The sequence below is a fragment of the Meles meles genome, chromosome 16 (assembly GCF_922984935.1).
Source record: "Meles meles chromosome 16, mMelMel3.1 paternal haplotype, whole genome shotgun sequence".
NCBI lineage: Eukaryota > Metazoa > Chordata > Mammalia > Carnivora > Mustelidae > Meles > Meles meles.
In genome coordinates this window covers 47,118,658-47,133,736 of record NC_060081.1, presented here as the reverse complement: position 1 = coordinate 47,133,736, position 15,079 = coordinate 47,118,658, and the positions used below count along the sequence as shown (strand labels likewise).

At 40.7% G+C, this 15,079-nt stretch overlaps 1 protein-coding gene across 5 annotated transcripts in view; it reads left to right on the top strand.

The window, feature by feature from the left end:
- Nucleotides 1-15,079, top strand: part of LOC123926677 (SLX4 interacting protein) — a 206,934-nt gene that overhangs the window by 127,559 nt on the left and 64,296 nt on the right. For 4 of the 5 annotated variants that reach the window (XR_006815297.1, XM_045980643.1, XM_045980645.1 and 1 more), the window contains exons 3-4: nucleotides 1,555-1,644; nucleotides 5,840-5,960. Coding sequence is in view for 4 of the 5 variants with exons in the window: in XM_045980643.1 (XP_045836599.1) it covers nucleotides 1,555-1,644; nucleotides 5,840-5,960 (211 nt within the window). In the remaining variant the exon portion in view is untranslated. The remainder of the gene's footprint in view (nucleotides 1-1,554; nucleotides 1,645-5,839; nucleotides 5,961-15,079) is intronic. The other variant, XM_045980644.1, reaches the window with a different exon arrangement.

Genomic DNA, 15,079 nt, shown 5'->3' with positions numbered 1-15,079 from the left:
TTCCACTAGCAATGTATGAAAGTTTGGGTTGCTCCATATCCTACCAACATTTGGTATGTCAATCTTTTTAATTTTAGTCACTCTAGTAGGTATGGAGTTGTATGTCTTGGTGGTTTTAATTTGCATTTGTCTGATGACTGATGTTGAACACTTTTTCATGTGTTACTAGCTGTTTGTTTATTTTGTGAAGTATCTATTCAAGCTTGGGTTGTCTGTTTTTTTAATATCGTCTTGTAGGAGTTCTTTATTTTGGATGCCAGACTTTATGTCAGATATATGCATTTGTGAATATTTTCTCTCAGCCTGTGACATGCATATTCATTTTATTAATGAACAAAGGTTTTCAATTTTGACAGAGTTCAATTTAATATTTTTCTTCTGTATTTTGTACTTTCTGCATCCTGAGAAATTTTTTTATATTCTGAGTTTGGCAAGACAATTTTGGTTTTTATATGAAGGTCTTTCATCCATCTCAAATTCATTTTTGTGTATGGTATGATGTAAATGTCAAGTTTTATTTTCTTAACATATTTATGTTTGGTATTCTCGGATCACTAGTCGAAAATAATTTCCTTTCACCATTTAATTATAGCACAGAATTTAAAAAGGAAAAAAAAATCTACTGAGCCAAAGAAGTGCAGAAATGCCATTTTCCTATGGGCCATCACTGACCCTTTGGACCTCAGAGACCGTCCCCAGTCTGCAGTCTTAGTCTCCTATTCCTTTCTGAGTTTGCTCATTCACAGTTATCTAGAGATTTTTAGAACTCACTCATAAGGTGTGAGAATGTATAAGGCTATATTTTACAGGGTCTAAAGCTGTGCCACAGAACGGCTAGCCACATGTGGCTGTTTAAATTAAATTCAAGTTCAATACAGTTTAAAATTCAACTTCTCAATCATAGTAGCCTCATTTCACGTGCCAGTAGCCACACATGGTTATTGACTACCCTATTGTACAGCGACAGGAAGCAGGATTTGGACAGTTTTATAGCATATTTTAACAAGACTAATTTAGTTTTGATAACTGTCATTCAGTATCTACCTTCCTCTCCTTGGTTCTCTGTCGTTTGTCCTCACTTTCATTTCTGTTCTAAGATGTGCTGTCTCAGCTATTCCTTTTGTCTGTCTAAAAATGCAGTCACTTATAGCTGTTCCTTCCTACGTAGAAGAAAAACTTTCCCTGACTATCCACAGAACCCTTCTTTTCTGGAGCCTACCCAGGACTGACCTGTTTTACTTCTCTCAGTGTCTGATAGTCTTCCAGCTGCTACTGGATGTCTTGAACAATCCCCTTTCAAGGCGTGGCCAAGAGATAGGTATTTTGACTTTACTATCATGACTAAAATTATATTTCTCCTTAGCATTTCTACCCTAAATATTAAACTTGCAAAAACTGGTAGGTTTATGATGCGTAGCCCTGCCCCATAGGAAGGTTTCTGTCCACTAGGGAACTTTGTTGCCATTTCATTATGAGCAACCACATAGGAATTTGTGAGATTTTCTCTCATTGTTTGCTGGGTGTGAGCTAACTCTGCCATTAATGTCTTTCTAGTGTGGGAATTTTGCTGTCCTGGTCGATCTTCACATACAGCCACAGGGTTCAAACAAAGATACCAGCTGGTTTTCTGAACAGAAGAAAGAGGTACCACAAAACTTTTCACTGTTTAAATGCAAATGGCTGCTGCTAGAAGAAACATTAACTCTTTCCAGCTTTCATTTTCATTAGTGGGCAAAAAACAATGAATGATACTTAACCCTTGAGAAACGGTTGTTATATTCCCAATGACAGACATACACTTGCTTCTTTTTCCCTGAGAAGGTAATACATCTATGTATTTCATAAGCTATATTATTTAAATCAGGAATTCTCTACCTCTGTTTTGGGGGAAAGGGCTCATTATAGTTAGAAGACGACAGTAAAGTGAGGGTTCTAGGCAAGCAGGGATTTTAATCTAACTGTTTGTAAAGGACAGGCCGAGCCCCTGAAGTAGGCGTGTGGTGAACACAAGACTGATCTTTTACAGCTTGAAATCAAATATTATTTAATTCTTAAATTCTCATTGTCCACACTTTTGTCTTCCACCGTACTTTTTTTAACAGGCATCTCTGATGGCAAGCGTGGAGATGTTTGACTGTAGTCCTTCTCACTGTGATGATTTAGGGAGGTGGATGGCTGGGATGGTCATGGGTTTGATCTCCCTGGGCCTCAGTTTCCTTATCTGCAAATGAAAGAGTTGGACCAGAGGCCTCTGAGTCACTCCTAGCTCTCAGTTTCCATGATCCCACCCCACTGCTGCTGTGGCAGAAGGTTGGAGAGTGCATCTGGCTCTCCTCACGTGCTCTGCTTCCTTCTCCATGTCCTGATACTAGAGAGCAGGGAGTGCAATCATGGGCAGCAGCTTTCACATGACTCTTAGAATATTATAGCACTTTGTGTCCTCCGTGATCCTCACCACAATAGCTTTTTAGAGCTAGAAGTAAAAATAAGATTTATTGAAAGATAGTATGTGGAGAAGAATCTAGTTATAGTGGCAATCAAACAAAGCAAACAAAACAAAACAAAACAAACACCTTTACTGTGGTAACTGTTTTTAGTCAACTTTTGAAGACGACTAGAAGACAAAAACTCCCTCAAAGAAAATTTATAAGTAATACATTTTCAGTCACGAGGTACTAATATAATCAAGACTTGGCTGAGCGATATTGCCCTGGGTATCTAGTGGGCCATGGCTGAAAGAAGGCAGGCATGAGATTCGGTGTCATGGGATTTATCGTTCAGGTGAAATAAATGGGTTGTTCTCTTCAGGACTTAATATTTAGGAAGCCAGCATCTCCTGCTACAACTCAGCTCCATGGATTTCCAAATTTGGCTTAACCAATGTTGGCTTACCAACTCTCAATTTCCCCAAAGTGACTATGCTCACCTGAGGGGAGCTCACCCCAGAAGTCTTCTGAGTTGACTGACATGAACAGCATTCTAGAATCCACTGTTTTTGGGCCCACCTTTTCCTCCATTCTCTCCCAGCTTTACCACCTCAGCCTTAGCCCTTTCTTGTTGATAGGTAGTCAGTTTTGCCAAGAGTCAGTTGATTTGAAAGGCTTTAAAATAAAGCCATGAATATGTGAATCACCTTCTAGCCAAAGCATGAGACTAGATTTTTCCAGGGTGCCACACACAGCTGTTGCTGCTCCACCTAGTACTACGTCCGGGCAGCAAGGCATGACTTAGCAAAGGTGCTCAGTGCAGGATGGGACCTGCAGAACTTGGCTGCAGTGCTGGCTGCAGGAGGGCGGGTTATGCCAGCAAGCCGAGCTTCCCTCTCTAAGCAGAGCAGATGGTTTGCTGCTTATACTTGAAGTCGTTCCTTTAAAGTTTGTTCACTGACATTAAAATTGCTCTGAGAGAGGGAGAGCCAGAGAAGGGAGGAAAGCTAGTCAAGGAAAGGATAGGACTCTAGCCTGTCCCAATGTTTTCATCTTTTTTTATTATTAGATCATTTCATGATTGGGATTTCATGACCAATCAGTTTGATTGCATTTTAGCAGTCACTTTATATAGTGAAAGTCTTAAGAATGTCCAGTTCCTTTTCAGGAAAAGGAACTAATTGCATGTATTAAACCCAAGTTTATTTGGAGTCCAGCACGAGTAGTCTTTGTACCCAAATACACAAACTCGAACTCTTTGATTTGTAAACTTGAGGAAGCAAGTGTGAGCCCCTGTTAGCCTGGAAATTCTGTATATATCTCTGTCCTCTTGCTCACTGATTTTGGCTTGGTCTTCTTAGGTGCCCCTCCTGTGTAGCTGGGAATTTGTCTTTTCTTTCATTGCTCTGGTTCTGAGGAGAATGCTTTGCTAAGTGTGGTGTGGTCAGTTCCTAGGGTATCTTGACCACACTGCTCATGGTCTACCTTCCATTCGTCAAACCTGACTCATGGAAGGAAAGCCCCGTAACTATAGGGAGAAAGTTTGTGTTGTATGGGCCTTTGTTTTATTTTTGTCGTACTATTTTTAGTTCTAGCCTTATAGGGCATTTATGGCCAAATTTTAACAATCTCTGTTTCCATGTATGTCTTTCACATATTTTCTAGCTCAGTCATCTTTGAACCCTGCATGTGAAGCAAAATTCTTTAATTGTTAAAACAACAGTATGAGGCAAGGCTGCCTTTCTGTTGTGTGAACAATGCCAGAACACTCAGCTGTAAATGGATATCTCTGTATTCCACAAGGCACTGCATCTTTGGGCTGCAAAATGAGAGCAGGAGAGAGGAGACCAGTGTTTACATTTTGCGTAGATCATGTTTGTGAATTAAATCAAGGATTTTCAGTACTCTTGAGGAGTGTATGTATTAGCAAAAAAAAAAAAAACAAGTTTGGCGATCATTGCCCTTCAGAGCTACTTAGAATTTTGTTCTTGTTTTAATTTATGAAGCTTCTAAGAGATCAACCTGAGATGGCATTGAAGAAACCAGTGAAACAGGTTTGAGCTGACCTCGGCAACTCCGAGCCTTCTGCGGAGGCTTGGATCAGAATTATCAGTCCTTACACACCAGTTTCTTAATCTAAATTAAGAAATTTAGATTTGTGTGCCGTTTTTCCCTTTCCCTGCCTTGGCTACATGTCTCTGGTGGACAGTTTCTTCCTGTTGTGTGGTGGACTTTGTGAGTTGTGTTTTTCTTTTCATAAGTAACACTGATACATAGAACAATAGACAGCCCCAGAAATTTGCTGGTGGTGTGGTATGTTGACATTGAATTAAAACCATGTGTTTCTGTTGCCTAATAAATATTAATCTACTTTAGAGAAGTATGAGAAGTTAAATTATTGTCACCATTAATCAGATATTGTGCAGTTTTCACAAAAGCAAATGGGCATGTACGGGATCATCAACAGGAGCGTGGAAGAAAATCACAAAACTGGTTTCCAGTTCTCTCTTTAGCCCATCACTCGATACTGTTCCTTCTTCAGTAGATTTCTATTTTTTTTTAAGATTTTATTTATTTATTTGACACAGAGAGAGAGATCACAAGTAGATAGAGAGACAGGCAGAGAGAGAGGGGAAGCAGGCTCCCCGCTGAGCAGAGAGCCCGATGCGGGACTCGATCCCAGAACCCTGAGATCATGACCCAAGCCAAAGGCAGAGGCGTAACCCACTGAGCCACCCAGGCGTCCCTTCAGTAGATTTCTATACCTGAGGCCAGAAACTAGTGAGTGGTGGTGTTTAGGTTAAAAAAAATGTTGTTGTTGTTTTGTCTGTTAGGTTGTTTTTGGGGGGGGGGGTCTCCTCCTCTCCCTACCCCTCGCCCCAACTCATGCTCTTTCTCGCTCACTCTCTCAAATAAATTAAATCTTAAGGAAAAAAAAAAGGTTTGAACCAAGTTTGAAAAATGGGAAAATATTCACATAAAAATCACTGTGGCCAGCTCCTCTTGAACAGATAGGAAGAGCTAAAAACCCTGTCCCTGGAATCCTCACATGACAACGGTCCCCTGAAACCGTGGGGTTGGGGGTGGTGGCTGCCATCCCATCGTGCCCGGCTGTGCGGGGCACTTCACTGCTTTTATCTTCCTTTCAGAAATGTGAAACTGAGGCAGAGGGAAATGAAATGAATTTCTCAGGTCAAAGAATAAGCCAGCATCATGGTTTTGAACAAACCTCAGTAGTAAACTTAAACCTGGGATGTTACCCTTGAGCACAGACAGCATTCTTTTCGGCTTCACAGCTAAGTAAAACAAACAAAATGAAATGTTCAGTGTTGACTTTTTAATATGCACAATGTTAACTCTTTTTGCATTGCATTACATGAAAAAACTATATCTCATTTTTCACCTTACTTTAGGAAGTCTGTTTACTGTTAAAAGAAACCATTGATTCAAGAGTTAAGGAGTACTTGGAAGTTCGTAAACAGCATAGGCCATCAAATACAGAATTCACAAGATCCAGTCCCTTGACCTTAAAAGGTAGGCACCGAGTACTTTGATTTTGGATAAAATTTCTGCTTTGTAGAGATGGCAATTATGTTTGACTCTGACTGTCATGTTAGTACAGTGATACATTTAAAAAATATGTTCTAATGAAGATGCTTTGTTTGGGTAAAGAAGAGTAACCGAAAAGCCCTGAAGGGCTTTTAATAGTAGGCAAAATATATAAAAATAGAGAACAAGACATTCCTAAGGAAAATGTAAATACTTTAAAGGTTTTTTTTTTTTTTTTGACAAGTAGTCTTACAGATAGATTTACATTAATGCTGACTTGATTTGGGGCTTTATGCTTTTTTAAATGCTTTCATATATGTGACTCTATTTCACACATTCTCAGCTGGGGGTGATGGGTTCCAGGGGACACTGGGTTGTCATCGGGTGAGCGGGGAGGGGGGTGGCAGAGAACTACATTTAGGGATTGGAAGCCAAGGATGTCACTGACTATCCTACAATGCACAGAAAAGCCCCCCACAACAAGGCATTATCTGGCCCAAAATGTCAAGGGCACTGAGGTTGAACTATCCTGCCTTATTTCCTAACAACACTTTGAGAATGGTGATGTCTGAGTTGTAGGTGATGAAGCTGAGGGTGTACAAGATTAGGGGCTCACCTAAAAAAAGATCATCTTTTTGAGGACAGAGATGATCTTGTTTATTTGGCATCTTACCCCGCACGTCCCCTTCCTCCATACTTAGCCCAGTGCCAGATACACAGATTTAGTGACTTGTTGAAGGAAAGCATACTTGAGTGACAGGTGGCAGAACCTGACCCCAAACCCAGCTCTTCTGACTCCTAGCCCACTGTTCTTTCCTCTCTGTCATTGTTGTGCTTCTAATTTTTTTTTTTAAACTTTAAATCAGCATTTCATAACACTCTTTGTGGTACGAATAAGGTCAACCTTGTGTTAATCCTCAGAGAGCAGCACTGGACAGCCATGAACTAGGTTATGCTAATGCAGCATCCCCTTAGGAGAGGAATTGTGTTAAGTAACCCCTTTGAAGGCCCACTTAATCTACACTGTTCACCTGGGCACAGCTGATAAGTAGGCAGACAGATTAATTTAACCCGAACTGAAAGCCTTGAACGAATGGAATTTTCAGTTCAAACAATATTGTATTAGATGACACTTTCTGGTATTTCGCTTAGTAGTAGGATAAAGCTGGAGAAAAGCCAGAGGGGCTTATACCCCAGAAGACCGGGCTAGTTTCATTTTCTAATTGGTACAAAAGGAGAAGGAACAGAGAAGGTTCCCAGACCTTCATTTCTGGTGTGGAGGTAGCATGGTCAGTAGTGATTCTCAACTAGCCCTTCCCTGGCTTCCTCTGCTGTTGAGTGAAAAATGCTAAATACTCAATTTCCCAGCCTCTCTCACAGCTAGGGAGGATGGGTTGTGTGTTGTTCTGGCCCCAAGATGACAATCAAAGTCTTTCTTGGGCTCATGTGGGCAAGAAGTTTGTTTTTATTTGCATGGATGGATGAATGGATTTATTTATTTATTTATTTACAACAAGTTTGTTTTTAAATAGAAAAGTGATCTTTCTGTATATACAAAATTAAAAAAAAAAAAAGATTTATTTATTTGAGAGCAAGAGTGCACACGTGTGAGCAGGGGAGGGGTAGAGAGAGAGGAGAGAGAATCCCCAGTGGACTCTTCACTGAGCTCAAAGCCCAGCGTAGGGCTTGATCCCAGGACTCTGAGATCATGACCTGAGCCAAAACCAAGAGTTCCATGCTTAACTGACTGAGCCCCCACTGGTGCTCCATACATAGAGTTTTATACCCTGTTTTTTTTTTTTTTTTTTTCCACATAACGTAGTATAGAAATCCTTTAAAACATATGCATCACCATTTTGAAAAAAGTTGTTTTAATGTGGTAAACTATACATAAAATTGACCAGGGTAACCATTTTCCAGTGTTCAATTTAGTGGCATTAAGTACATGTACACTGTTGTGCAGTCATTGTCACTTTCTATCTCCAGAACTTTTTGCCGTCCCAAACTGGAAGTCTTTACCCATTAAACAATACCTGCCCATTTCTCTCTTCCCTAGCCCCTGGTAACCTCTATTCTGCTTTCTAATTTACTACTTGAGTTACCTCATATAATGGAATCAGACAGTTTATCCTTTTGTGTCTGGCTTATTTCACTTAATGTTCTCAAAGATCATCCCTGTTATAGCATTTATCAGAATTTTCTTTCTTTTTAAAGCCAAATAATATTCACACACATACACATTTTTGTTTATTTGTTCTACCATTTGGCTATGGTAAATAATGTTGCTATGAATATTTGTGTTCAGATATCTCTTTGAATCTCTGCTTTTCACTTCTTTGGGTGTATGCTTAGAAGTAGAATTGCTGGATCATATGGTAATTACCAGTTTGTTTATTTTTTTTAATTTAGTTTTTTGTTTTTGTTTTTGTTTTGTTTTTTTTTTTTTTTGAGGAACTGCCATCCAGTTTTCTGGTGACTACACCATTTTACATTCTCACCAAGGATGGATTTTGGTGTTTCCACAGTCTTGCCAATACTTAATTTCTGTTGTTTTGATAATAGCTGTCCTAACAGATGTAAAGTGTTATCTTATTGTGGTCTCAATTTATCTTTGCCTCATTTGTAATGATTTTGACCATCTTTTTAATGTGCTCATTGGCCTTTTGTATATCTTCTTTGGAGAAATGTCTATTTATGTCCTTGCCAATTTTTTTGGGTTGTTTGCTTTTGTTTTTCAGTTGTAGGAGTTCTTTTATATATTCTGGATATTAATTCCCTATCAGGTATGCAAATATTTTCTCCCATCATCTGTTGCCTTTTCACTCTCGATAGTGTCCTCTGATGTGGAATGTTTTAGATTTTGATGTAGTCAATTTATCTATTATTTTGCTGTCTGTGCTTGACACTTTTTCCAAGAAATCTTTACTTAATCCAATGTTTTCCAATTTTTTTCTTCGAGTTTTCTAGATTTAGCTCCTTTTATTTAGGTCTTTGATCCATCTTGAATTAATTTTAAGGAAAGGGGTCAACTTCATCCTTTTTCATGCAGATATTTAGTTGTCCCAGCACTGTTTGTTGGAAAGTCTGTCCTTTCCCCCATTGAATGGTCGTGGCTCCCTTACTGAAAGTCTTTGATCATAAGTGTGAGACTGAAAGTCTTTGATCATAAGTTATGATCATAACTTTGATCATAAATTTATTTCTGGGCTCTCTATTCTATTCCATCGTTCTATATGTCTGTCTTTATGCCAGTTGGAGGTACCATAGCTTTGTAATAAGTTTTGAAATTAGGAAATATGAGTCTTCCAACTTCTTAATGTTTTTTAAAATTCTTCTGGCCCTTCAGGGTTCCCATCGCCACTTTTAATAACTGTGTAGTATTCCATTAAATATCCTTACTCTGATATTGGTAGGACATTTAGGTTGCGTTTAATGTGTTCTCTCTTGTAAACAATGGCACAGTGACTATCTTGACGATATACATGTCGGCACACAGCAACTCCTTTATAATGTTTTTAGTTTTAATGTTCATATCTTTATTAGTTTGTAAGAGCTCCTTAAGGATAAAAATGCCTTGTATGTTTTATGTATTGTACATGATGATTCTGAGTTTGTCATTTGCCTTCGACTTGGTTTATTTAACTGCACAACCACAAACTAGGAGAAGCTTGCATTTGCCTGGTGGATCTTTCAGTGAGCAGCCACTTGTGGGATGAATGCTAGGCTTCGCTGTAATGAGATCAATAGTGCAGTCGATTGCCAGAGGATGGCAGGAGGATCCTGAAGCACCATTGTGTTCACTCAGCTGTACTAAGTGTTCTTCCTTGAAAGTCATCTTGGTATGAAAGCAGTCACTTCACTTTCCTTTCTACTTCTGGTAACAGTTAACCTTTAATTGACCATGTCTTTTGATGTTCAGACCTTAGCCAGTCCCCTCCTTTGCTGCCGCCAGCCAGTCCCTGCTTCCGCCTCCCCTGCCTGCCGGGGCACCCCCAGCAGCCTCCTGGCTGGCTTCCTTGTGTCCACTCTCGCCGATGCCTCTCCTGCTGTTTATACTTCAGTTTGTATCATCCCTTAATATCACAGGACTGATCTTGTGAACCTCTTCGCCAAGGCTCCCAGGTGCAAGCCTGGATCCTGCCTCTGCAGCCTCATCTTGTCCCACTCTTTCCTTCTTTCTTGCTCCCACCGATGGCAGCTTAATGCCTTTCTTCCAAAGCTCCTTTCTTCTGCTCATCTTGGGGGTCTCTGCCCAGGTTGGAGCCCAGGTCTCAATCCTTTCCCTGTGCTCCTTCTGCTCTCTGCTCAAAATCACTCTTCAGGGAAACTTATCCTGGGGAACCATCTCCCTGTTACTGGCCCACAAGCATCCTGAACATCACTCGGTTAACATTGGTCTCTCCACGAGCCGTGTAAGCCATCTGAAGACAGGTTCGGCCTCTTTTATTTCCATTGTGTCTCCAACTAGGAGGACATTTCCTGCTTTGCAGTAGGTATTTAATAAGTGTTTGTACAGGTGATAAATTACACGCATGGTTCTATCTTTCCTCTTCCAAGTAAGGTCAAAGCATACCATAACTTTCCCAGCCTGCCTTATCTCCTCCCACCTCTCACTTTCCTGCCTCCCACAAGCCTGCTTTCTTGATACCATTGCCTTAACATTTACAGGTTTCGCCTTTGTCTGGAAAACTTATATTTAACTTCTAAGATCCACCTCAAATATTACTTCTCCAAAGTCTCCCTCGGTTTCTCGTCTTCTGGCGCTTAACACTTTTAATACATTTGTCACATTGTGTTATAATTGTGCTATACTCCGTTTACCTACCTTTATCCTACCCCTTCAGTGGCAAAGACTGGTGCTTTGCCACTCACAGAGCCTCTTTCCTTCTCCAAATCACATAGTGCTTAACCCTGGAACATAGACAGCTCTGCTTCTGGTTGTAAGCGCTTAACCTCATACCAAACTGTTAATTTCCAGAAGGCAGGAAGACCATCGTTCATCTGTCTTTCCCACAAGGTTGCTTTCCACAAAGAGGGTCATCTTGCTCTAGGCTTTGTGTACCCGTAGGAATGAAGTGGACACACACAGTAACATACTATCACCTTACATTGTTTATTAACAGCATCACTAAAACTGGAAACTGAATGCATGTTCTTAGTCTTGCCTCAGAGCTAGAGACATCTCTCTACATTTATCTGACTGCCTGTTCTCAGCTGTTTCCATAATCTTACTTAAATGCCTTTTTTCAAAAGCAATTTCAAAGCCACTAACCAAAAGGCCCTGCCTATTTCCTCCTCAGTATCCAGTTCTGTGTCTCATGTTCCCTGAAAATAGAGTTATCCTTACTGTGTTGGTGGTTTGGATGAATGTGAGTGGTTTATGCTTTTGTGTGAAATGGGTATCTTCTCTCATTCACATGAATTTCTTACCTTTTTCCATTTCCAGAGCCATGTAGCAAATAATGGCCTCATCATGTAAGGGAATGCAAAGAGTATTCGCAAACTCCATGAACAGTAAAGCGCAGACATTTGCTGATAGTTTTTGTTTTTGTTTTTTTTTTTTTGAATCGCCTGCGATGTTATTTCAATAGATTCAGTAAAAATTAGAGTTGTGGGAAAGTTTTTTAAAAGACTTACCTGTCATGGGGCACCTGGGTGGTGCAGTCAGTTAAGGGTCCAACTCTTGGATGATCTCAGGGCCCTGAGACTGAGCCCTGCATTGAACTCCACACACGGGGTATAGAATCTGCTTCAGATTCTCTCTCCCTTTGCCTCCACTCCTCCCCGCCACTTCTGCGCTCTTACTCTCTGTCTCGCTCTCTCAAATAAATAAATAAATCTTTAAAAAAAGGACTTAACTGTCAAATTCTGTCAATTCTGTCTCATACAATATTTTCCCCTTTAGCCTTGCCAGTGCTAGGTGTTACCAGTGTTTTTAATTTTTCCCAGTCTGACAGGCCAAAAACCAGAAAAGGAGATACCCTGCTCTTTGATTTTTATCTTTCACTTTTTATGAACTGCATATTTATGCTTTTGTTCATCTTCATATTGGGTAGTTTGCCATTTTGTTCATAATTTTTTCTCTTTCCCATTGTCCCTTCCTTGGTCAGAGCCTTCTTAACTCGTGAATGAGCCTCTCAAGTTTTCCTCTTGGCTGCCTTTTCCTATGAACTTTGAAACAACAGCAGGTTTCTGCCTAGTGACACAGCTCTCCCAGCGACAGAGGAAATAAGCCCAGCATCTCCTTTGAGCAAGAATCCAACATCTCATGCTCTAGCTCCCAGCCTAGGCTTTCTGAGTGACATTCATTCACAGCCCACGTTTGTTAACTTATTGACTAAATTGTGAAGTTCACTATTACCAACATAGCTTGAATAAAATAGTAAGTTATTTTAACCAAGTAAGTTATATTAAGTAAGTCAGTAACTTAGTTAATACACAAATATATACATCATGCAGCAAGGAAGACAGTGTAGGAGGATGCTGCCATACTAGCTTTTTTCTTTTTTTTTAAGATTTTATTTATTTTTTTGAATGACAGAGATCACAAGTAGGCAGAGAGAGAGGAAGGGAAGCAGGGCTCCCTGCTGAGCAGAAAGCCTGATATGGGGCTAGATCCCAGGACCCTGAGATCATGACTTGAGCCGAAGGCAGAGGCTTTAACCCACTGAGCCACCCAGGCACCCCCATACTAGCTTTTGAAATGAATAGTTGATATTTCTTTCTTCTCTCACCTAACATGTATTTCATATTCCCTTGGCCCTTAGCCAGCAACTCAGCTGATCAGGATTCTTTACCTGGCAAGGCGATCCAAACCTTCATTCCTGAGGGATTGGAGCTGGCAGTGGTCCTGCCTTTCTGAGGTCGCCCACACTTCTCATGAAGGTTTAGCGCTGGAAATGTGCCACTCAGTAAAGCCCGTTATCCTCTCAGTGTTTTATCCATTTGCCTCTGTGGTGTCATCATGGGCCAGCAATTCCACTCCCCTTTTGGTCTTTTTGTCTGATGGCATAAGAAGCCTGAAGTAGTTATGTGGCACTTTTAACTTGCAGCCTGGGTCCTTGTTATCCCCTCCGTTCCAGTCTTCCTTTGAATACTCATGAAGAACAGTCATGAGGATGGAAAGCAAATTTTTTGCTGAGGTGGTCACTTCCCACTTCCACTCCCTGGTTCCAGGAATTCTTGCCAAGGGAACACGTATTGTTCTGCTGGTCACAGCATATAGTATGTCTTGTCAGACTTTACCCCAGCCCCACAGGATCCTGCCTTGTCATTTGTATCACAACAGAATTTTCAGTAGACCCTTCTACCGCTCTGTAAGGCAGCTGCATTTGATCCTTGCTTGATTGCTTGGTAGGACCATTGCATTTTATGAGTCTATTGGCTTCTTTGTAAAGTGAGTTTCTTGGTCAGAAGCATTATGGTGGTGATGGATGATGAGGCCTTCAGTAAGTTTTTGGGTGATGTGCCTGGCAGAAACATGGCAGGCATAGAAATACATTCAAATCCCGAATAAGGGTCCATTCCAGTGAAGATACTGTCTCTTCTGTGATGAAGGAGGTCTACTATAATAATCTTCCCACCACTGATGACTACTGGCCCACCTCCTTGCAGTGTGAGAGTTGATAAGGAGACTCATATTAATTGCTGCTATTGGCAGATTTGGCATTTGGCAAGGCTCAGTGTTGGTGACGTTAAGTCCATGGTGTTGAACCCTAGCATATTCATCCTTGCCATCATGGCCACATGTCTCATGAGCCCTGTGATCAGGTTATCTGGCATCTGGGGTAAGAGACTGGCCAGCATCCGTAGGGCAGGTCATTTTATTCGGCTCATTACAAGAATTGCTTAATGGACCTTTTTGGAGAATATTCACACAAGATACAGATACTTTCACACACACTCTACTTAACTTTTCCTCATATGTCCTTTGTCTACCAGTCTGAGTTCTTGCCACTGAATAAATGAACACACACACACACATGTACATGAATCAGGCTGTCTTTCCTTACTGGCCAAATGGACTCAAAGTATATTCTTCAACATTCAGCTCATGGGACAGATTTTCTTTCTCCACTCCAAGTGAGGTTATATCATTTCATGCATTTACTTCTGTTGGTACTATCTGGTTGGGTGGAGCCATTGATGAACCAGGTCCAAATTTTTATCTGCTACTAAACAGGTCACTGAAGCCGTCACCCTTTCAGATCATTTACATAGAGCAAAGAAACATGCAAACATCCTGACAAGTGTTTGTGCTTATTTCTTAGTACTAAGAGCAACGGGGTGCAGAAACTTGAATGAACTCTTTGACATGCCCAGAATGAATTCTTTGATTTCCAGGGACCAGTATTGCTTTTCTTTTTGTTTTTGTGTGTTTGTTTTCCAAAAGATAATTTTATTTATTTTGAGAGCAAGAGCAAGCTCAGGGAGAGGCAGAGGGTGAGAATCTCAAGCAGACTCCCCGCTGAGTGGGGAGTCCAATGTGTGGCTTGATATCACGACCCTGAGATCGTGACCTGAGTCAAAATCAAGAGTTGGATGCCTAACTGACTGAACCACCTAGGTGCCCCTTGCTTTTGGTTTTGATGGGGAGAGGGAATTCCAGAGACTTTTTTTTTGGCCCTTCTTTACTCTATAGCATACTCCATGAGACATGGAGTCCAAGTTTAGGTTCTGTTGGTTGTTAAGGTAAATCTATCCCAATTATGTACTCATCAACTGAGAAGACAAATACAGATTTTCATAGACCTACTCGGTTCTCTTTGAGATGAATTGAAACCAAGTTTCTATTTATCACACTCTGGTAGGTCACAGTGGTAGTCAGGAACCCTGAGAATTGGCATTATCTCAGAGCCAATCTCAGAGTTCTGGGTATCCCCCTTTTCTCATTGTGCAGGTCCCCTAGAAAACAGGTGCGCATTGCAAGTGGGAGATTTATGGTCCTGACTTGAGGGATGCCTGGTTCTCTTTTCCGGGAGATGTGGTTCTGAGGATTGAGTCAAATCTGGGGACTAGGTAAGAGTCTGTGGCATCTTCAAAATACCCAAGTCAGGCCCCTGTTCACCAGACCTTGATTTTTTTCCCCATTATATAGTATATTA